Source organism: Bicyclus anynana, chromosome 3 (assembly GCF_947172395.1).
Source record: "Bicyclus anynana chromosome 3, ilBicAnyn1.1, whole genome shotgun sequence".
NCBI lineage: Eukaryota > Metazoa > Arthropoda > Insecta > Lepidoptera > Nymphalidae > Bicyclus > Bicyclus anynana.
In genome coordinates this window covers 13611733-13634566 of record NC_069085.1, presented here as the reverse complement: position 1 = coordinate 13634566, position 22834 = coordinate 13611733, and the positions used below count along the sequence as shown (strand labels likewise).

At 34.4% G+C, this 22834-nt stretch overlaps 1 protein-coding gene across 1 annotated transcript in view; it reads left to right on the top strand.

The window, feature by feature from the left end:
• LOC112058286 (abhydrolase domain-containing protein 2) overlaps nucleotides 1-21304 on the top strand; it is a 30978-nt gene extending 9674 nt beyond the window's left edge. The window contains exons 4-7 of the mRNA XM_024099002.2: nucleotides 10233-10416; nucleotides 12719-12913; nucleotides 13548-13702; nucleotides 14687-21304. Coding sequence (XP_023954770.2) covers nucleotides 10233-10416; nucleotides 12719-12913; nucleotides 13548-13702; nucleotides 14687-14961 — 809 coding nt within the window. The 3' untranslated portion in view covers nucleotides 14962-21304. The remainder of the gene's footprint in view (nucleotides 1-10232; nucleotides 10417-12718; nucleotides 12914-13547; nucleotides 13703-14686) is intronic.
• The last annotated feature ends 1530 nt before the right edge of the window (nucleotides 21305-22834 follow it).

Genomic DNA, 22834 nt, shown 5'->3' with positions numbered 1-22834 from the left:
TAGAGAGGTAAAGTTTAAAGAAAATTCTTGTACCCTTATAAAGCCACGTTATTTGTGAGTATCATAGGCTATCCCCGTATATTCATGGGAACTATGCGGATGAAACCTCGAGGCACAAAATATGTTTATGCCACGCAGATTGATAGAATTCACACTTAAATAGAGAACTCTCGGGCATGCAGGTTTCCTTCCGACGTTTTCCATCAGCATTATATCAAGTGATATTTAAATACTAGAACGATACAATCAATACGCGCCGGGAATCGATCTCGGTTCCGTAAAAGGGGCCGATGTCTGACCCACTCTTATCAGCACGTTATAGGTAAATCTTGGGTACAAAGAACAAGAAAAGTTACGCCACTTTACTGTTTGAGAATATTGTTTTCTTCTTCAATTTATTATCTGTTCGAATTGCAATCTCCATCACACTAACCTCACTAATATTATAAAGGCGAAAGTTTGTATGCAAGTGTGTATGTTTGTTCCTCCTTTACGCTGCGGCTACTGAAGCGATTTGGAATTTAAATTAATTTTACTCTGGATTAACACCTAGGCTACTTTTCATCCCGGAAAAGGCCATGGTTCCGTGGTATTTGTAAAAAACTGAATTCCACGCAAAGTCTTTTTTTTTATTTTATTCTTTACAAGTTAGCCCTTGACTACAAACTCATCTGATGGTAAGTGATGATGTAATCTTCTAATATGAAAGCGGGCTAACTTGGTATGAGGAGGATGAAAATCCACATCCCTTTCGGTTTCTACACGGCATCGTAGCAGAACGCTAAATCGCTTGGCGATACGTATTTGCCGGTAAGGTGGTAACTAGCCACGGCCGAATCCTCCTACCAGCCAGACCTGGGCCAATTAAGAAAACCTCAATCGGCCCAGCAGGGGATCGAACCCAGGACCTCCGTCTTGTAAATCCCCCGCGCATACCACTGCGCCATGGAGGCCGTCAAAGTCAGTGTACATAAGTTTTTTTGACATCAACCGTTAGTCTCGCTAAGTAGAAACATCAAAATATTAGCGATTCTAGCAGTTGCTCTGTGACAGAATAACATAAATAAAGTTTAAACTTTAAAAAATAATAAATGACCGTCTAATTTTGACCTCAGAATCGTTTAAATTGTTGCGTAAAGTTGTTTGTTTACTGTCCGCTGGTTTTGTAATATTATCTCATGCAAAATGATGTTAAGTGACTTTAAATTAACTCCTTGACTATTACGTTTATCATTTCTAGTAGGTTACCGAAATGCAGTGAGTAATTATCTCGTAATAGGTATAGTCAATCATTTAGCCTAATTTTATGTAAGTAAATACATAATTTTAATATACTATAATAGGCTTTTCTATGACAGGCTTATAAATTAAAATCTGTTTGACATTCAATACACTTCAAACAGGATCCTTATCAATTAACTTATCTTGAGCAAATAATATGACGCAAGATACCTTACTATAAAATCAGATATGTGAACATATCAAGATCAATTTCAGCTTGCATGTCAATACATTCATGCACAGAGCTTGTGTAGTTATGTGTTCATAATGTTCGTAATTGTGACGTCATCATGATGTCACAAGGAATCTTGTGTTTTAGATAATACAAAGAACACTTTACTCTGAAAACTCTACAAGATAATTCAAACCATGAGATTTAAATTAGTATGACCAAAAACTAATCGATAATTATATTTAACTCTATCAACCAACACTAATTATATTACGCTGGACATACTGGTGACATGGAAAATATTTATCTAATGTACGTAAAATGTTTTTAATCTATCTACAATATTATAATATTATAATATTATAGAGGACAGATTTGTATTTTTGTTTGTAACGAATAAACGCAAAAACTATTTGTACGATTTGAATTTTTTATCAATAGAAAGCTGCATTATCAGGGTATAACATAGGCTATATTTTATCCCTATATTCCCACATAAACCGGAACTACGCGGATGAAACGGCGAGATAATCTGCATAATACAACTAACTGACGCCGCGCGGTCTCGCCCGCGTGGTTCCAGTTCCCGTTGGAATACGGGGATAATACATAGTTTATAGCCTTCCTCGGTATATGGGCTATATAACACTGAAATAATTTTTCAAATTGGACCAATAGTTCCTGAGATTAGCGCGTTCAATTAAACAAACTCTTCAGCTTTATCATATTAGTATGTATATAGATATACGATATTATGTATTATGTATTTTAGCAATTATTATCATTTGTTATTGTCAATTCAATTAATTGAATCACAAGGCGATATCTAGCACTTAGTCATAGAATAGGTAACATAATATTATATTACTTTATGTTGTTAGTTCGTGCAACTTTTACATTATCTATGTTCTAATATCCTTGACGCGGTATTAGGTGATATTTTTTCTCGATGTTTCGGGAACTTAACATGCAAATGCATTCACGACAGATTGTTAGCAATAATCATATATAATCAGATAGACTCTATACAATTGTGAAATCATTAAATGACGGGAGAATAATTTATAGAACGAAGTTATGAGGTGAAAGACATAAAAAAAGAAAAAGAATAAACATACGCGTCGATCATGGTGGCACAAAAACGAATAGTGATGATGATTCCCGGCTAAGCTCTGTTAGAAAAAAGCTCTACTACTATTGTAAAATTAATTTTATCTTACGCCGATGAAATCATTGCGTGATAACTGATACTGGTTTGAAAGGAGTCTTTATTTTATTTTTATACTGTGATTCATAAGTTAGTATTCATCAATGAATCCGCGTTTACTTTGCGATTAATAAGAGTTTACGAATACTTTTTTTTCCTCGCGCTTGTTCCGTTCCGTTCCACTTACAACTGCACCAATGCATTCACAATGTCAAGGTTGACGACTATCATTTTTTAGTTCCACTTCGTGCTTAACCTTTTTATTACATTTTTATGGGGTTTTTTTGGTATTGGTATAAAATCATTATTTATTTAAACGGCAACTACAATAAATTGTTATTTATTACGCATAATAAGTCTGCATAACTAATACTATAAAGGCGAAAGTTTGTGTGTGTGTATGTTTGTTCCTTCTTTACGCTGCGGCTATTGAAGCGATCTGGCTTAAATTTAAGATTTCACTCTGGATTAACACATAGGCTACTTTCATCCAGGAAAAATCCATGGTTCCCGTGGGATTTGTGAAAAACTGATTTCCAATTCCAACTGCACGCACCTATTAATTAAATCTTTTATTTTTGTATAATTTAATTAATTTATTGAAGGCTAATTGTAATTAAGTATTAGTAGAATATATTCAAAGGAAGCCCTTTGCCCTCTTGCGGATACGAAAACTAACAAACTGGTAGCAAGTAGGGTCAATTAATTCCTAAGTTAGTCAATGTCAGACGAAACTAGGGCACCGATATACTGCCACGGAAATGAATAATGAATAATAATTTATCAAAATCTCGTAACATATGTAAAAATACTTATTTTAATCAACTAAATACCAAAACCTCTGTGTTTGTTTTTAAGTCAATCCTACTAATATTATAAAAGCGAAAGTTTGTATGTTTGGATGTTTGTTACTCTTTAACGCCGCAACTACTGAACCGATTTGGCAGAAATTTTGAATGGAAATAGATTTTACTCTGGATTAACACATAGACTACTTTTTATCCCGAAAAAATTCATAGTTCTCGCGTGATTTGTGAAAAACTGAATTCTACGCGGACGAAGTCGCGGGCGTCCGCTAGTTTTAAATAATATGTTCTAGGGTAGCGCATAACAGTAACATTAGGCCAAAGTAGGTACTGAACCGATTTAGATAAATTATGACATCCATCGATTCCTTATATTGGTCCGGATAAGAGAGTTCCACTATATTTCAAACAAAAAAAATCACACTATAACATTAATATTATAAAGTTTGTGTGTGTGTGATTGTTCCTCCTTTACGCTGCGGCTACTGAAGCGATTTGGTTGAAATTTGGAATGGAAATAGATTTTACTCTGGATTAACACATAGATTACTTTTCATCTTGGAAAAGGCCATTGTTCCCGCGGGATTTGTGAAAAACTAAATTCCACGCGGACGAATTCGCTGGCGTCTGCTAGTATTCTATAAGTAAACTACTGCTTAATTTTTGGAGGCGATTAATAAAAATCGATATGACGGCTGTTAATGTACATTTGTTTACGTTCTTGTTCGAAGTTCCTGCATGAGGTCACTAGATTTCCACCGATTGAAACGATATAAAGAATCGATACGTGGTTCGTTCGTTTGTTGTGGGCTTTGCCATAGACTAGGGCGTGTTTGGAACCCTCGTTGCTATAGTGCAGTCTAAAGGTTCAGTTACACTGGAGAAATTTTCTTGCGATTAAGGCAAAAGTTGTCGCTCGCATTCGAGAGAGTCGTTATGTGTACACATAGCCTTAAAAAATTAAACGAATTGATAAAAGATGTCGTTTATGTTACTGATAAGATAGCATTCAATCTCATACCCGTTTCCATTAATTGAATATCATGGTCAAAGTCGATATCTACGTAATATTTTTTATTTATGTCCTCATCATTTAAATGTCTTGCTTCAAGAATGAGAAATAATGGAAGAAAAATAAGAAATGGACGTGTGTGATTAAATTCGCTTGCAATTAACTTTTTTTAGTCGGTTATTCTTTTGACTTATCTATTTACCAGTGCGCTTTGAAAAACTTACTTGAGAATAAATATACAGAAATAGTCTGTCAAAACAATAATATATTAGGATCACCGCTACGACCTTGTTCTTGAGATATTCCGTCTTTTTAGGTTGATGAAAGAAACACCAAAGCGTGGTCCAAGCTACGCTTAATTTACGTGTGAAAATCGTATGAAAATAGTTTCATTGGTTTTTGAATGATGCTGAAACAAACATACGTAATAATTTACTTTTTTCAATAAGACGTTAATGTACTGAATGGGGATGATGAATGACTAGGTTTGAATATTGATTTTTATGAGACAGTCGGGTAAATAAGGTCAATGTTGACTCATTTAAACGTAAAAAGCAAAGATTGACTGGATTTTTGTAAAATAAATAAGATTACAAAATTTCAAATCTTTTATCGTAATTATATGAAAATTCATACAGTTCAAGCTTAAATTCATTACATGTGACATTTTTCACTATCCGAACTATAAACATAAATGCACAAATAAGAAAGATATTTGTAATTTTGTTTGAACGTCCATACAAATCTGAATATCATTATGATCAACGACGTCATTAATTCGTGTAATTTTGGGTGGGATGCCACGGATCCCGGAACATTTTTCAGGGATCCGTGGCATCCCACAAATACGACCCTTTAAATCCCTGTAGCTCCGAATGTAATGATACCCTGTTCCTTTTTAACAGACTTCAAAAAGAAGGAGGTTATCAATTCGTCGCTATCTTATTTTTTTCTCTCCTAATTTATATGTACAATTTAAAAAACTGTCATCATCCCTATGGGCTTTGTTACTATTTAATTATAGATAACCATGTACTAGGTAGGTACTATCGCGAACTAAAAACTATTTGACTCTTGAGATTATCTAAACATTAAGCCATTTATTTGATTGTAAATAACATCCATATTATCTAGCCAAATATCTTAATTTATTATCATGCAAGCAACTATCAAGTCAGACACAAATAAATATAACCTACCTATAGTTTTTGTTATATGAATATTGAGCAGGTAGCTTGTACCCACTAAGTTAACAAATCGTGCTTCTAAATTAAGAGTCTGATGTCATTCATGATTTTAATAAGTTCAATTCATAAATGCGTGGAGGCGTATCGCATAGGTAATCCGAATATTCATCATTAACAACCCATATTCGGCTCACTGTTGCGCATGAGTGTCTCCTCTCAGAATGAGAGGACTTGCTAGGCATCGCAGAGATCTGCACCGCCACGTTGTCGAAATCCCTCGGACGCGTACGAAGCGGTTTAGTTCCTCTTTCCATATACGCATTGCAAAGATGTGGAATGCTCTCCCAGCTTCAGTTTTCACCACCTACAATATGGGTATTTTCAAGAGTTCTAGGCAAGCGCGTTTCACCATAGGCACCACCATCGCTTACCATCAGGCATGATTGCAGCTAAGCGCTTGCTTATTCAAAATAAAAAAATGAAAAAGGTTAGGCCTTTGTCCTACACGTTGGCCACTTTGGATTGTCAGACTTGAAAGAAAGAAAATTCTCAGGTATACAGGTTTACTTACGATGTTTTTCCTTCAGCGTTTGAGACACTTGATATTGAAATTCTTAAAATGCACACAACTGAAAAGTTGGAGGTGCATGCCCCGGACTGGAGTAGAAGGAAGAGGTCAATATCCACTGGGCTATCACGTCTCTCTGATCTCATCTGATCGGATCTAATCTGAATATTACAATAGTAAAACAGAAGAAATAATTTGTCTATACCTATTAGATTGATAAACAAAGTATAAAAAAATCAATTTATCGTCTGTGGCATCAAAATATAACATTAGTTATTAATTTTAAAAGAATATAATAAGTAGGTACATCGAATTTTCTGAGATTCTATGTAAAAATGTCATCCGGTGCTTACTGGTGGATATCACATAGTAGGTAAATTACTTACATTTAGTCAATTGATTTGATGTTTATTTTAATAGGTTGACAATAAAGACCACAATAGTAAATAGGCCAGCAGTTGCCGGTAAAATTAAAATAATAAACATCATTCATTTTCAGTTCTATTAAATCACTATCAGGTATCTACCGGTATTAGGTACATATAGCAAAGAAGGAATAAAATTACGACATTTCCTTTGGTCTAACCTGTTGTTCATATGTAACTACCAGTAGTTTAACAAGGAAGCGCTTTTCCGTAATAACCAAAGGAGTTATGTAGTTGTAGACTTCCTTTTATATGCTTTTCCCGGGACTTTATTTGCGTTGATATTACTCTATGAGTCTTAGGGCTGCCATCTTTTTACCCGAAATAACATCCAATACTTACTTTATAATAAAGTACGGGTGGCAAAGCTTACTGTAATCTGCATTTTTCTGAAAAAGTATACTTCCAGATTGGATCCATTTCATTTTCATGAAAATCGAGTTAGTAGTAGTATATAAAATCAGCTTTCTTTGTACCCATAACACAGACTATACGCTTACTTAGGAGCTAAGTAGTGTTGTGTGTATTGTTTAAGTTTTATTTATTTCTTTGTTACATAATGAGTCCATCAAATATGCTGATTATGATGAAAGTGACCTCATTAAAAGTCGTTCAGTTATAATATTAAATATCTACAGTAATAAAAAAACATATTAATTAGAAGATTCATATATGAATGTTTTGAAATAGCTATGTTTAATAAACTTAATATTAAAATATAATATGATTTCATTATTCATTAATTTTATTTATAAATTGTTATAAATACTCTTGTGTTTAAATTAGTAAAGTATGCAGACAAAAAATATAAAAATAGTAACAAAAATGTTTTTTTTTTAATAACATTTACAATAATTTATTACACTAAGATATGTTATAAATTACTGTAGTAGATGCAGCCGAGCAAATAAAATTATTATGTTGTTGTTAATTTTGTAACTAGTTATAGAATGAATGTTTAATTTAATTAAAATATTCATCCATTTATAGAATAATTATTTTATTATAGAATTAATTTTATTATTTTAGCGAGGAAATAAATTAATTTATTGTACTTAATTTTAATAGTAGTCATAAATTTAATTAATTGCTATTAACTGAATATTATGCTTTTCGGAATCAGTTTAGTTAAGGTGCAATTATGTAAAAAAGTACGAGGTAAAATTAAATTTCCTCTTTTCCGAGAATATATTATTCAAATTATTGTTAATCAAGCTAACTAGAATAAATGAAATTTTTAAATTAGTCTTATTTAAAAATTAAAATTATTTTAAGAATTTTTGCTTTAATTAAATAAATTATAATTAAAAATTACTTTGCCCATTTTCCTTTGTTTTTATGTGATTATTTTTATAGTATATACCAATGATATTTTATACTAGAGATAGGGCACTAGCGCATCAAAACTTGAGGCGCATAAATGTGTATAATTGTCTTAATTTCATTTAATCGCCTATTAAACAATGACAGTTATTTACACATTTAATACCTAAATATTGTCTACAATGTCGAGTTGTTTAGTAAGTTTAAAAGCTATAATGATATACATAAATATATAAAATATATAATGTACGTAAGTAAACACAAAATTTTGCGTGTGTACGCTCAGTGAAGTCGCTAAATTCGGATCACTTTTTGCGGTGATTTTGTAGGCACGTAACCTATCTATAGTATAAAATTATCATTGGTAGATACCTAATAATATTTGACCGATGGTGATGACCTTACCTGATAATAAGTATAGAAAACCATCGCCGATTAAACTTTCACGAAAGATCTCAATCCTACTACTGGCACTTATCTACTCGTATATTATCTATCCTACTCATAGTAGTATGAAATTATCAGTAAAAATTACTGGCCTTCTGATAACAGAATAAGCAAATTGGTACCCAATCTGTGCAGGTCACATTTAATGTTTTTTTAAGCACAACACAGTGACCCTGTTAACCTTAGCAGACGAGATAATGATTAGTTAATTAACATGTAGTTAGTACGAGTAGGTTCTCATGTTAGGGACAAGTCGGCATTTGCCTCTATGTTAAATGTCGATACCATCGAACATGGTGGAAAAGAAGTACAATTTCTATGAACCATTAACCCTGACCAACGACAGAGCAACGATAAGCGAAAAAGATTTTATCTCATAATTATGCATTATGGCACTTTCGTAAGCGTATACAGAATCATCTCAACAAGGTTTTATATCAATGACAATCGGGTGAATGACTCACGATCGCATAGAAGACAACAACCATACAAAATACAATTTTTTATTATATTGCAAATATATTATAGCTAAGTATAAAAAAAATTGTAATTAAAACAATAACTTTACGTCGAATTTATCCTTTTGTTCTGAAGTTCTCGATTGTTTTTCCAATTAACTTTGTCCACTTTAGTTACACTTTCTTTTTACTAATTTATTTTCTACTGCTGGTCATTCATTGACCAAATGGTTGAAATCGATATTAAATACATATAGAAGAACATGCCACTTGCTTGCTTGATACCCGTGAAGTCGTCCGCGTGGAATTAGGTTATCCACAAATTGTTTCTAAATAACAGCCAAATCCAGTTTAGTAGTTTATGAAAGAGTTCATACTCGTCATACATACATCATAACAATTAGTTTTTTACAAATGTCGCACTTAACCATGTTTTTCGGAACAAAAAGTAACCTATGTGTTTATCCAGGATATAATCTATCTCCATTTCAAATCTCAGCTAAATCGGTTCAGTAGTAACGGGGTTAAAGAGTAACAAACATCCATACAAACTTTCGCGTTCATAATTAGTAGGATAAATCCATATAAGCCAACCTTATTCGGCCAGCAACCTATCACACAGGTTTGACGTGTTGAAAGTTATCTTTGGGCCTCAAGGCCAACGCTCTTTGATTGCTTTGGCGTGATCGTATGACTATATCTACGACACGCTGCGAGGGCCGCTGTGATATTTGTCACTCAACTGTACCTACCTAGTCTACTGGGAACAGTGGTGTAGAGGTTGATTGAATCTGTAACATTTTAGGACGTTATTATCGTAGTAAACAATTAAATTTTATACCTCATCAGCTTAAAAAATCTCCTTCTGCTGACGTTAGTGCGCCGCATGTTAGTGAAAATTGTAGTTTATTACAACACAGTCCTCAAGTTGTTGACGCTTTCTGTGTACCTGATACGCTTTCAACAACAGTAGAGAAGAGCCCAATGTAGATATGTGCCACTGGCTGGATTGCGGTGGCTTACGAAACGTTCCCGTAGCCTTCGGTTGAAGTCCGACATAACTTTCTGGCCTCCCCGTGACGTAAAAGCATCTATGAGGATTTTCCCACGTAAAAAATGGCTACTTTCTCATGTAGATAATGGATATGGAGAAGTTTAAGTTGTAATAGTATACCATTTTTTTTTTACATGAGACGTCCATAAGCTAAGGGCCATTTAAGAGCAATAATGTTATTTTATTTTTTTTAAAAGAATTATGTATACATTTCATTATAATCTGGCATATTGGCCATCATAGAGTGTCGTTTGTATACAACTTATCTTATTTATACATACATTTTTTTCAGGTCACACAGACGATTTCAACTACATGGTAGAGAACTTAATGGAGCGATACCCTAATACGAAGCTAATTCTAGTGGGGTTCAGCCTCGGCGGTAATTTGATTACGAAATATTTGGGTGAGGAGAGGAAAAGACCCAAGAACATTATAGGCGGTATATCGATATGCCAGGGGTACAATGCCATCGAGTAAGTATTGTAGAGCACGACCATAACCATAACGTACGTAACCATAAGTAAGAAGTAGGTACGTAGGGTAGGGGTAGCGTAGGGGTAGCGTAGGGGTAGGAGTAGGGTAGTGTAGGATATATTGGGAAGAAGTGCACATACGTCAAAGCGAAGCTTGACCGGGTCCGCTAGTTATAGATAAACAATAAAAAGTATCTGAAAATTACTTATCTCCTTTATTTTAATAGTAGGTATTTAAATCTTTTCTCCCAGTACCTGTAAGTAGCTATATTCGATTTCGATAAAAGTGAGAAAAGAATTTAGCCGTCTCTAATATTTTTACAAAGTTATTTTTTTTACTACTTTGAGTAAAAACCTTGATCGAAAATTCGATTGATTAAGTTATAGGAGTTTTAGAAATGGATCAAGAGCTATATAAACGTCATAGGTACATTTTATTTCTTTAAAATATTGATGTAGCAGTGATGACTTGAATTAAGTATTCTTATTTTTTAACCCCCGACACAAAAAGAGGGGTGTTATAAGTTTGACGTGTCTGTCTGTCTGTCTGTGTGGCATCATAGCTCCCGAACGGATGAAGCAATTTCAATTTTGTTTTGTATGAAAGGTGACTTATGTGCGAGTGTTCTTAAACATGTTTGATGAAAATCGGTTGAGCCGTTTAAAAGTTCTGGGGGGTGAAAGTGGGGTAGTAACCGAATGTCTGCAAATATACTCGAGTGGGTCTCAAATGAAAGCGCACTGAAAGAGAATATTGATGACTTGAACGAGAGTGTAATTAATAATTTCATGACCTTCGGGGGATTTTCAAAATTTTCAATCACACTAATACTATACTATAAAGACGAAAGTTTGTGTGTAAGTGTGTAAGTATATTTGTTCCTCTTTTACGCTCCGGTTACTGAAGCGATTTGGTTGAAATTTGGAATGGAAATAGATTTTACTCTGGATTAATACGTAGGCTACTTTTTATCCCGGAAAAATCTATGTTTCCCTTGGTATTTGTGAAGCTGAATTCCATGCGGACGAAGTCGCGGGCGTCCGCTAGTTTAATTTATTTCATCCATAGATATTTTGTGAAAAGAAAAGTGATTATATATATATACCTACCCACTATTAATTTCTCCATTATTTAATCGTAATTCGCTAACAGTGACTCTGCTGTCTCCGATTAAAAAATCGATTCCCGTTCTACAATATATATAATTTACACCAATGAATGTCGCAGTAAAATTGTCACACATGTGCAGTAGCTATTTTTTCCCACAGCAATCAATAATTTTCTAGAAACAATACCATTATTATTAATGGATATCTTTAATTTTACTGTGACGACGTCATAATATCTATACTTATATATTTTTTTTTTATTTTTACATTCGCCATCATAATTTCTTAAACCCACGCTGTTCAATTGCAAGCCTATCTTGGTTTGTAAGAACCATTTCGTCGTCGTCGTCGTTAATTTGTTTTTAAACTAGGTGACCCGTATTTTAGAACTTACTAGTAATTAGATATGCTTTATAAAGAAAACGATTTGTTAATTTTAATTCTCCATTGGCAAAGCACACGCTTTTAGGATTTCACAAGTTATACATATTATAAGTATTGATCATAGAATGAAATACAACTCATCTTGATGAATTTTCCGCAATATGCCTATGTATGACTATATTAGATAGACAACCCTTTTGTGAATTTTAACCGACTTCAAAAAAAGGAGGAGGTTCTCAATTCGACGCGTATGTTTTTTTTATGTTTGTGCATAACTTCGTCATTTCTTAACCAATTTTAAAAATTCTTTTTTTGTTTGAAAGAGTCTAGTTACTACTACTACTATACTTCCAGATTGGTCCCATTTACATGATTTTCATGAAAATCGGTTGAGTGATTTTGTGTTAAAATGAAAATAACGAAATTGCCCGTACGGTGACGCTTTCGTTCACTGAACGAAAGCACTGTTAAAAAACCAGTTAACATAAGATGTTATTTTTCGCTTCTTAGTTTATTTTTGTGACTTTGAATTCGGTTAATTTTTTTTGTTAAAGATTTTATTATCCATGAGCTCGTTAATGTAATGTGGCGTGAATAAGTTAGTTGATTGGTTTATCTATTAAATTATATACTCATGTTGTCGTTACGTTGAATTCTATATCTCTATGGACTGGCAAAGATCTGATACCATACAGCCTGTTCAGTCATAAATTAAAATTCTAAAAGGAGGTTCTTAATTATAATGAATGACTTTTAAGAGCCGTCGCGTCGCTTAAAAATACATAAGCGTTTTGTTTTTATTTTTCAGCACAATGGTTTATCTTCTGCAGTGGCAGAATTTCCGTCGTTTATACCTGTACATAATGACGGACAATTATCGTAACATCATAACGAGGCACAAGCGGATGCTTTTGAATCCGGAAATGAAGAACAGATACTCTTTGGACGAGACAATGATTGTTTCGGCGGGTACTTTGCCAGATTTGGACGAAGCATATTCCAGGTAAATACTAGTACTAGAGGACTACTAGTACTACAGGACTACTAGTACTAGAGGAGTATCCTCAGAGGATGTTTACTTTACAACATTCAGTTGAGAACTGTCGAGTTGTAATATTATTTATGGAGGAAGGAGGTGGAGGACGGAGGATATCTAATTTTAGCAATTCATGGTAACTACCAGGAAAACTATGGAATTCTTCCAAAAAATTTAAAAATAATGGAATTCTTGAAAAATTCCATATTTTTAACTTTCAAGTACCATTTATTATTGTAGAATTATTTAATTTTCTAACATTTGTTAATGTGAACCACTGCGACTCATGCAATATGGCACAATTTTCATCGGTTTATCTTTACTTCTTAAGACCGACTTGAAAATTAAAGATGAGTCGTCAGCAAACAGTACAATGTCACAGATGCTACTGACATGGTGTGAATCGTTTATATACACTAAGAATAGAAAAGGACCCAGAATGTAACCCTGTGGGATGCCCAATATAGTAGAAGAACCGCTCGACTTTATATAATTTACGCATATCTTTTGCGGTCTATCACTAAGCTAAAATACAATTAGATTATAGTAACGGGTGTTTGTATTTAATATTTATGATAAAAGTGAATTGTATTTTTCGCAGAAGAGTCCACAGTTTCGCTTCAGTGGCAGAACTGTACAAATGGAGTTCCTCCGCGTTCTACTTGAAGAAAATAAAGACGCCCATGGTGTTCATCAACGCGCGAGACGACCCCATCGTGCCTGAACCGCTGTTACCTATCATCAGGGAATTTGTCAGTAAGTAGTCAATCACATCAATCTATATACTTTATATACTTATAATAAAGAAGAGAATGTAGAGAAGTCAATTCTGCACATGAAATAATATTTTTCCAAAATAACTATCGGGTGATCGGGGGGTGATCGGTGATCGTTACTGATGCCAAAAATGCAGTCAGTAAATTTTTGTCTGTCTGTCTGTGTGTTCGTTATAGAAACAAAAACTTACTCGACGGATTTTAACGAAACTTGGTACAATTATTCTTCATACTCCTGAGCAGGTTATAGTATACTTTTCATCACCCTACGATCAATAGGAGCAGAGCAGTGAAGGGAAATGTTGCGGTTATGTCTTGAAAGAGATACTTACTTTTGCATTTATAATATTTACTAGTGTACCTGGTCAAGCTTCGCTTTGACTTTCTTTCAGATAATTATGGTATATTTTTGGAAGTGCTACTTTTAACTACGTCTTTTTCTAGAATCCGTAAAATTGTCTTGAAAAGGTAGAAATTTGATTAATTGTTTAAACTGTATGTTATTATGTATCACGCTACCAGGGTATTTACCGCGTTATTATATTAATACCTTTTATATTTTTACTTTTAATACTAAATATGGAATCTTGATTTACATAATATCTCAGTATTTGCTATGTAAATCATACTAAACGTTTTGGTCAAGAAATAGAATAATTTATGCATATTAGGGTAATTCTACAACCTTGACTTGAAGTTCAAGGTGCATTATAGTCAAACATAAATTAAAATAAAACAAACTCTACTGTACAATGGTACGTTTTTGCCTTCTAGGTTAAAACGGTAGGTTCGATCAATTTAGGTATTTTTATTTCCCTCTAACTAGTCGAGAAAGGCTGTATTAAGAGTGGGGACAACATGGATAGTCCAACTGGGCCGGACTCCTCGGTGATAAGTCTGACCGCTTTACCGTTGAGCTATTGAGGCTTTAAATTAAAAAAAAAACTCATTATTTGTATTGCAGGTTCTCACGACAACGTGATGTACTTGGAGCTATCGCACGGCGGCCACCTCGGCTTCTACGAAGGCGGTCTGCTATACGCGAACCCCGTGACGTGGCTCGACCGCGCGCTCGCGGCGCTCGTTGGCGGCTTACTAATGTCGCACCACAAGTGCTCGCCCAAGCCAGCGCCGGACGCCGCGGCAGACCTCGGCCTCTCCGACGACGAACCGGACCTCATCAAGTCCGCTACCATCATATACAAGGACCCACTCGAAAAGGTTCCACAAAAGTTATAAACAAAATAGGATATTTTTGTAAATGGTTTTTAGAAGTTTTTTAATACTGAGCTGAGCTATACGCGACCAAGCTCATATAGCTTCGATTGATGAACATCATAATTGAGGTTGGCAGCTATCGAATATTGTCACTATACATCGCGCCAACGCTGCTGGCACACCCAGTGACTTAAAATACCCGTGGATATATTTAACCGTGATGATTCCTTCGTCTTAAACCGAAATCCCACATATTACGCCCAGTGTATATTATCCATTAGTGTTATTATAAAAAAAGAAAACAAAGTACCTACAATTCAAGGAGTTACAATTGTAACGAACTTCAAAAATCGATTATTTTAAAACGCCCTGTATTTTGAAACATCTACCTATTCGCCGCACTGACGCTATGCGGCTCATCGGTCCCTTTGAGGTCATTCACCTTATCTAGGTCAAAATTCAGCAACTTCATACTTACGAAACAGAATTAAACAGAATGATTTTTTTTTCACTAGGGTGTGAATTAGCTTGCGGTCATTTTTAATATTGTCAAGGGATTTCTTGTATTGGACTAATAACTATAGGGGTGGCTTACATATGGTGTTACTACCATGGTGTATAACTTGCATTCTATACTCTCTCCTAATATCGGCAATATATGCGAAATACACAAAAGCGTGCCAGCAGCAGTTGTGGCAGGTATAGTAGCATATAGCCTAAGCAAAGGGTGGTGATCGGCTATAACAATTGCGTGATTACGCATATGTTCACTCGTTTAGAACGAGATAAAATTCCATGAAAGTATTTTAGTGTTCATCTTTAAAACCAATAATAACTAATACTAACTTTAAGTACAAAATTGAAAATATTGACGTGGCATTATTTCTTAATACGAGAAAATAAAATATGTTGTAAATGATGTCGATATGACCACTTACCACAATATAGCATAGTTTGAAAATACTAATGCCCACATGTAAAATAGGTAATTAGAATATTGTGCACAAAATGTAGGAAGTTAAAATATGATGGTTCACACTGCACGTTCCTATGTTTTTATTTATTAAAATAAAATACGTAAACATAACAATACCTACAATACTAAATAAAACAAATAGGTAAATAAATAAATATTTGTTTAGGTCATGTACGGAACATGAAATTTTTATAGTTTGCGTGATTGTCATGTTCATTTATTTAGAGATTCTTTTGAAATATTATTAATGAATTCCAAAATGTGATACATTTTTTGTTAGTTTAAAGGGAACAAACCGGAGTCGGGCGAAGTCAGTGTCCTCTTACCACTAAATACAAACCGAATATACTTTCATAATAAGAAAAACTGTAACTTTACCCACGCGCATACACAATGGCTCATGGTGTATCTATGGAAAACGAGATTGAATCTATGGAAAACGATATCGTATCTATGAAAAACGAGATCGTATCTATAAAAAAGAGATCGAATCTATAAAAAACAAGATCGATCGTATCTATGTAAAAGAGATCGTATCTATGAAAAACGAGATCGTATATTCGTATCTAATTCATACACAATTAGCAATGTATAATTTGTTTTTAAACACAGATTAACACACACACAGAATAACACAGAGTTTAACACTAACAACAATTACGTAAATTATTATAATAATCAATAAATTACCAATAAAAAAAATACTCCGTCTTATTTCTTTAGTTTTTGTGAACAGTTTGTAAAATATTTAAAAACATAAGACGTAATTTTTCTTGATTAATATTGAAAATTACTGATGCGCCGCTTCTAGTCGTACTGACTCGAGATTGTATTCGTTTTTGGATTTCGTATTTGTGGCGGTACGACTCCGTCGTTTTCCGTACGCTCCATCTGTATATTATTGATTAATCTGTGTTTTTAAAGTTGAAATAATTTAGGTATACTTGCTGCATTTACGCCCCAGCTTTCTTGTGCGTTATGTTTAATTTAAATTAATGAAGCTATCAGAATGTTAGTGTTAAAAATTTGGTCGTAAAATTATATTTATTAGTAATTTTTTAATGAACATGACTCAAATGTATGTAAAAAGTGTTCACTAAAGATTTGGTCACAGTAGATTGTTTTTAGTGTTTCTGATATACACTCAACATTTAGATGTAAAGAGTTATAAATTGAAATAGATAAAAAAATCTTTTTTACGTTCTTGTTTATGCATTTCTATTATATTCACATTGCTATATGCAATGCATTTATTTATTTTATTATAGAGACTATCATAATTGAATGTGCTTGAAGAATAATAATTTGTATCTAATATTTATTGAATAGACCATAGCTGTGCTATGACTTGATAATAATTGTTATTGCAATGTTTTATTTTAATTTCCTAGTAGGTAGATAAATAAAAGTTTTCTTGAATGTCAATTGTGTGATTGGTAAAGTGACAGTTTATTAGTTGTTGTCGAATTGCTTTGAATGCAAGAAAAATGTACAATATCGTTACCAATGGTTGATATCTACTTAGTACAAATAATTTCTGAAACACAATGTATTGATAAATAAGCAAATGAATACTTTATAATATATCAGTAATAATAATATTAAAGATAATAATTTGTGCGTACAAATAACACTGCCTTCGTTTATTTAGTTTATCGAAAAGTATTTTTGAATGAAATGAAATTATTAATTTATTCACAAATAAACATTTATTATTACATTTATATACTATTTATATTATTTTTAATCAATGATAAATAATTTGTGAACTCCTCAATATGGTCTGCGGAATCTCTGGTAAATTTTTGTTATAGGCAAATCATATAACGCAGTCCTGGTCCGCCCAGTACAAAGATGTGGGGATATGACGTCAGAGGATTGGCAACAAAAGAGCGCTTACTTCAATAAAATAGGGAATATGCATCTAAATTGAGTTAAGGCTAGATCTTTTTCTGTAGAGTCAGCGTTTTTATTGTAAGTCTTCATACTCACAACATTTTTTAGTTTTTAGATTATGAATTTTAGTTATTAAAAAGTGTGTAATTTCCCGAAAAATTCTTAATTTAATAATAGTGAAACATTTGCTATTGGACCATTCGAAAAGTGCCTTTTGACATGGTGGACGTTCGCATAGCACTCTAAAATGACCGTCTTTGAAATGTAACAGGTATTTTAAGAGTTTGTTATGTGTTATCAACCCATATTCGGCTCACTGCTGAGCTCGAGTCTCCTCTCAGAATGAGAGGGGTTAGGTCAATAGTCCACCACGCTGGTCCAATGCGGAGTTGCGGATTGTATTTTAGAGTTTATTTTGCAGAAAATAATTGTTAGCGACGCAATTGTATATTTTATTTGTAAATGTTTTAGTGAAATAAACTGGCCGGGCATATAACGGAACGTATAACGTCCAAGGGCTGTCAGTTTTTGACAGATTTTTAAACCGTTCAGTTCGTTAAGAATTATCCAACTGTCAACATCCCTTGCAACGATATACATCCCGAATAGCTCATTTTCACCGAATATTTCTGTGTTTTGTTTCGTCCGTTACAAAGTGGTCTTCGAGCCAGATCTTATGTACGAGAATCTGCGACACAAAATATATGGAGGTACGAAACGCTTGTCTAAGCCAGCTATTGGTTACGGAACGGCTTAGGCAGACACGGAACCAAGAGGTAGGTGAAGATGACGCCGCGCATAAGGCACGGGATAAAAGTGTCAGTACCGGTCGTCAGGCGACCACTTATTGTTCAACTGCTGCGCTTTTATCAAATAGACTGCGATCGTCGAAGGCAGCGAGTCTAGCAAGGAGACGGTTGGAACTGGAGGCAGCTGCAGCTGAAGCAAAAGCCCGCATAGATAAGGAGCTTATAGAAAAAAGGCTACAAGCTAACATTGCGGCACTGAAGGTAAAATACAGTCCATCAAAGTTGAAGGAGAAGGTGAGGTCAACGCGCGATCAACATGAACGGTCCGCGCACGATCAACACGAGCTGCAAGTACAATTCGTTCAGCAGGATGATACACATCTTCGCGAATTGTGCACGCCCACCGTTGAATGCGGTGGCACTGAAGGTGCAGTTCAGTTGGTTTATGGTGCAAAGGATCGAGCAATCGTTGACAATTCATCGCAATCAACTAAGCTAATTTACAACAGTTTACCGAAGGAGCTGGAGGTGGGTTCGAAACGCAAACGAATGCAACGGTCCACATATTACAATTACCAGGAACTGCAAATACAACCCGTTCAACTAGATGATACACTTTATGACGGGTTGTGTACGATCACCGGTTCATGCGGTGGCACGGATGGTGCAGTTCAATTGGTGAACAATATAAAAAAGGACCAAACATACGTCGAGAACACTTCCTGTACTAATAATTTAAATCAGATAAATACAAAGGACCGCCTACCTAACGTTGATAACAACATGGACTGGATATCATTAACGTCCGGTAAATACAACTCAACAGTCCACGTAAATCTTACCGTTTCACCAAAATACACAAATACATGCAGTTTCTTGATGCACAATCACAATGAACGCCAGCTAAAAATCATGAAAATCGCACCTATGATGTCTTTATTACTTTCGGCAATACGCATTGAGCCATTTACACCGGCATGTGATCATAAAATCACAATCACGTGCCCTCCTCAGCTGGCGTATAATAAAGATCCGTATCAACAAACACCGCACCGAGTTTTTAATAATTGTGTTAATAAAACATTAAACAGTCCAAGAACAACAAAATTGCAAGTACATACACCAAGGGTCTTCGCGAATGATACTACGAATACGTATACAGAAGCAATAAACAATATTTGTAGGGAATTAGTATATTACGTGCCGAAAGTAACAAAAACAAATTGCTCACAGCTAGGCAAAAATATAACTAAGGTACATCATGTTGCAAGCGGCAAGCGAGAGGTCATGCGTGCGAAAGAAATAGAAATATGCGAGATCGCCGTTTACAATGTATCTTGTGACTATGGGACAGAACGATCAAGATTGATTGAACTTGTATCGCCAGAAGTGAAAGGTACGGATGACGCGTCGTGTGCACTCGATAGCACGACGGTAGCTCGGCCTGCGCAGCGCTATCTTGCTAATTCGTCGTGTCATTATGATTTTAAACAAAATGAATTATTTTGCCTCGTCGCATACTGGCGCTGGAGTAACTACGGACGGGCGCGCGCTGGCGGTGGATTCGAATCGAGAAGATGCCGATAATTACCTAAATATTGTGGGCAAAGATTGTACGTCGCTTTTACTTCCACAGGATATGAGTGCGAAGCTTCGCACTGGGGGGGAGAATGTAAGCGACGCAATTGTATATTTTATTTGTAAATGTTTTAGTGAAATAAACTGGCCGGGCATATAACGGAACGTATAACGTCCAAGGGCTGTCAGTTTTTGACAGATTTTTAAACCGTTCAGTTCGTTACGAATTACCCAACTGTCTACATCCCTTGCAACGAGATACGTCCCGAAGAGCTCATTTTCGCCGAATTTCTGTGTTTTGTTTCGTCCGTTACAATAATATTGATTTATCTTGGGATTTTACTATTATGATAGTTTTGTTGATAGAAATAGATTGAATATAAATTAACTTAGAGATAGAAAAGAATAAAAAGACGCTGTGCTGATCTCAATAAACTCACTCCCCTCTGTTGTTATTCCCCGCACCCCTGTACTGCGCCAGTGAGGACTCTGTGTGCCTACTGTTGAGAATTATATTCACTCAAAGTACTTATTGAATATGACCAATGAAAAATTCTGATCTCAATGTATGATACACAAAAACAAATGGAATAAAATTCACCTAATTTTAGACATAGCGTAGTCATTCCCTCGTCGTGAATCGTATGTTTAGATGTTTTTATATAAGATGTGAAAACGGAGCGATTGTTTTAGATTGTCGACGACTATTGTAAAAAATTTGCTGAACGAATATTCAATAACTTCAGGGGCGTTTGTGCACTCACTCCATTTTATTTCTTTCGTGATTTATCAAACTTGACATAAAAATAACTGTCTTACTCGTAATAAATCCTATTCCCGAGACAAAACCGTCATTAGTAAATTTTTCGTTTATTTAAAGTGGACTTTCTTTGTTTGATTGAATTTAATTTTTTTTTTGTTTTCCCATATAAAATTTGTTAATATTGATCAACTGACTAATATTAAAATTTGGTAATATTGATCAACTGACTAATAATATTGACTGATTCAAGTAAGTTGGAAAAATACTATAATAATAAATCTAATAGAGCAACCACTACGAAGACTTTCGGAAACTTCTTTTGTTTTGAATCTGATATTTCTATTTTATAAAGAGCACACACTACACAAATAGAGCATAAGCGCCCTTTATACGTATTTTCTTTTATAGCACACCTATTGTTAAGGCTGAAATTAAAGAAATTCATTGCCGAGTAGAATCAGGCCGTTAGTTGTTGTTTCGGCCGAGAATGGTGCAGTACTTTATAAAATTTAAATGTGGGAAGTCTACATTGTCAATAATATTTTTTGTACATGGAAATAATAAAGGTTGAATTATAAATAAAAATTGTGTACCTATACAGTAGATTATTTAATCAAACTATATTGGGCATTTAACAAATGCCTCGTTTTTATATTATTGCGGACTCTTAAGAGCCATTAATGTTATGTGTTTTGTATAAGAAGATATTTCAATTGGAAATGTCTTCTTATATATCTTAGTTGTTGGAAAATTTCCAACAACAACAAAATAATATTTTATAATTACAAGTACTTGCTTTAAAATCCGGTCCAATTATTATATTTGATAACTACATAATATTATTATTGTTGTGCAATTTTAAATGATGAATATATTATTCCAATTTTTAATAAGTGTAATATATTAAAGGGGCATTTATTTATGTTGAGTGTTAATATAAATAAAATTGCTATGCAACGTACATGAGCGTAATGTAATGAGACTTAAATGGCTGCGATGAGGATTGTATAAAATAAGCTCTTATTTAAAAGAAATCACCAAGTAAGATCACAATCAAAGCAGTATATATAGTGTGAAAAAGCTTTTCATTTGATTTGACATTTGATTTCATTTGATTTGACATTTGATTTCATTTGATTTGACATTTGATGACTTGACTAAAACTGTGTCTGACATGAGACGTTGAATATTTGTTGAAATAAGTGTGCAAAATGCACTGCCTAGCTGTGTCGATCAAAGTCAACAATACATCAACATACTGTTAATAGATGTAGTTGCACAAGTCTGGCAGTTTGCTTCAATAACTGTAGCCACAACGTCCGTCATCCGCACCATGCTACAGTGCACGAACAAGTTTCATTCATGCAACGTGAAGGCCTGATTGCGATCTCATTTGATGATGGTTGTTTGCAAATTAAGAGCTAAGATTTAAAATTGTATGTTTTGTAAGAATATGTTGGACATATTGAATATCTCGATTGTTTTGTTAGGCAGTTTATTAGGTTCATCTGGGTTCTTTGCTAACTCGGTGTCTCCAACCCCGTTTACCTTTATATAACATGTTGTACATTGTGACTTCATTGAGTGATACTAAAATATTTAGTAACATGTACCTACCTTGTATAGAAAACCACAACCACCAAAAACGAGTTCGATGGGTTTCATTTTCTGGAAGCAACCAAGTGAGCGAACAACCTAGCCTTTATTTTCAGGAGTGGCTAATTAGTTACTTATTTTACACGAGCAGCATGTTGCCAACGTCAACTGGCAATTGCAGTCGTCGGTAGCAGTTCTGCCATTGCCGTGGCGATGTACAGGCAGGGGGGGGCAGCTGCCCCCCCCTAGCGAAGCGGTCGGTTATTTATAAATAATCATTTCGGCTTAAAACCGGCCGAAACCGAAACTGAGGCTGAAGCTGAAATTCGGTTTCGG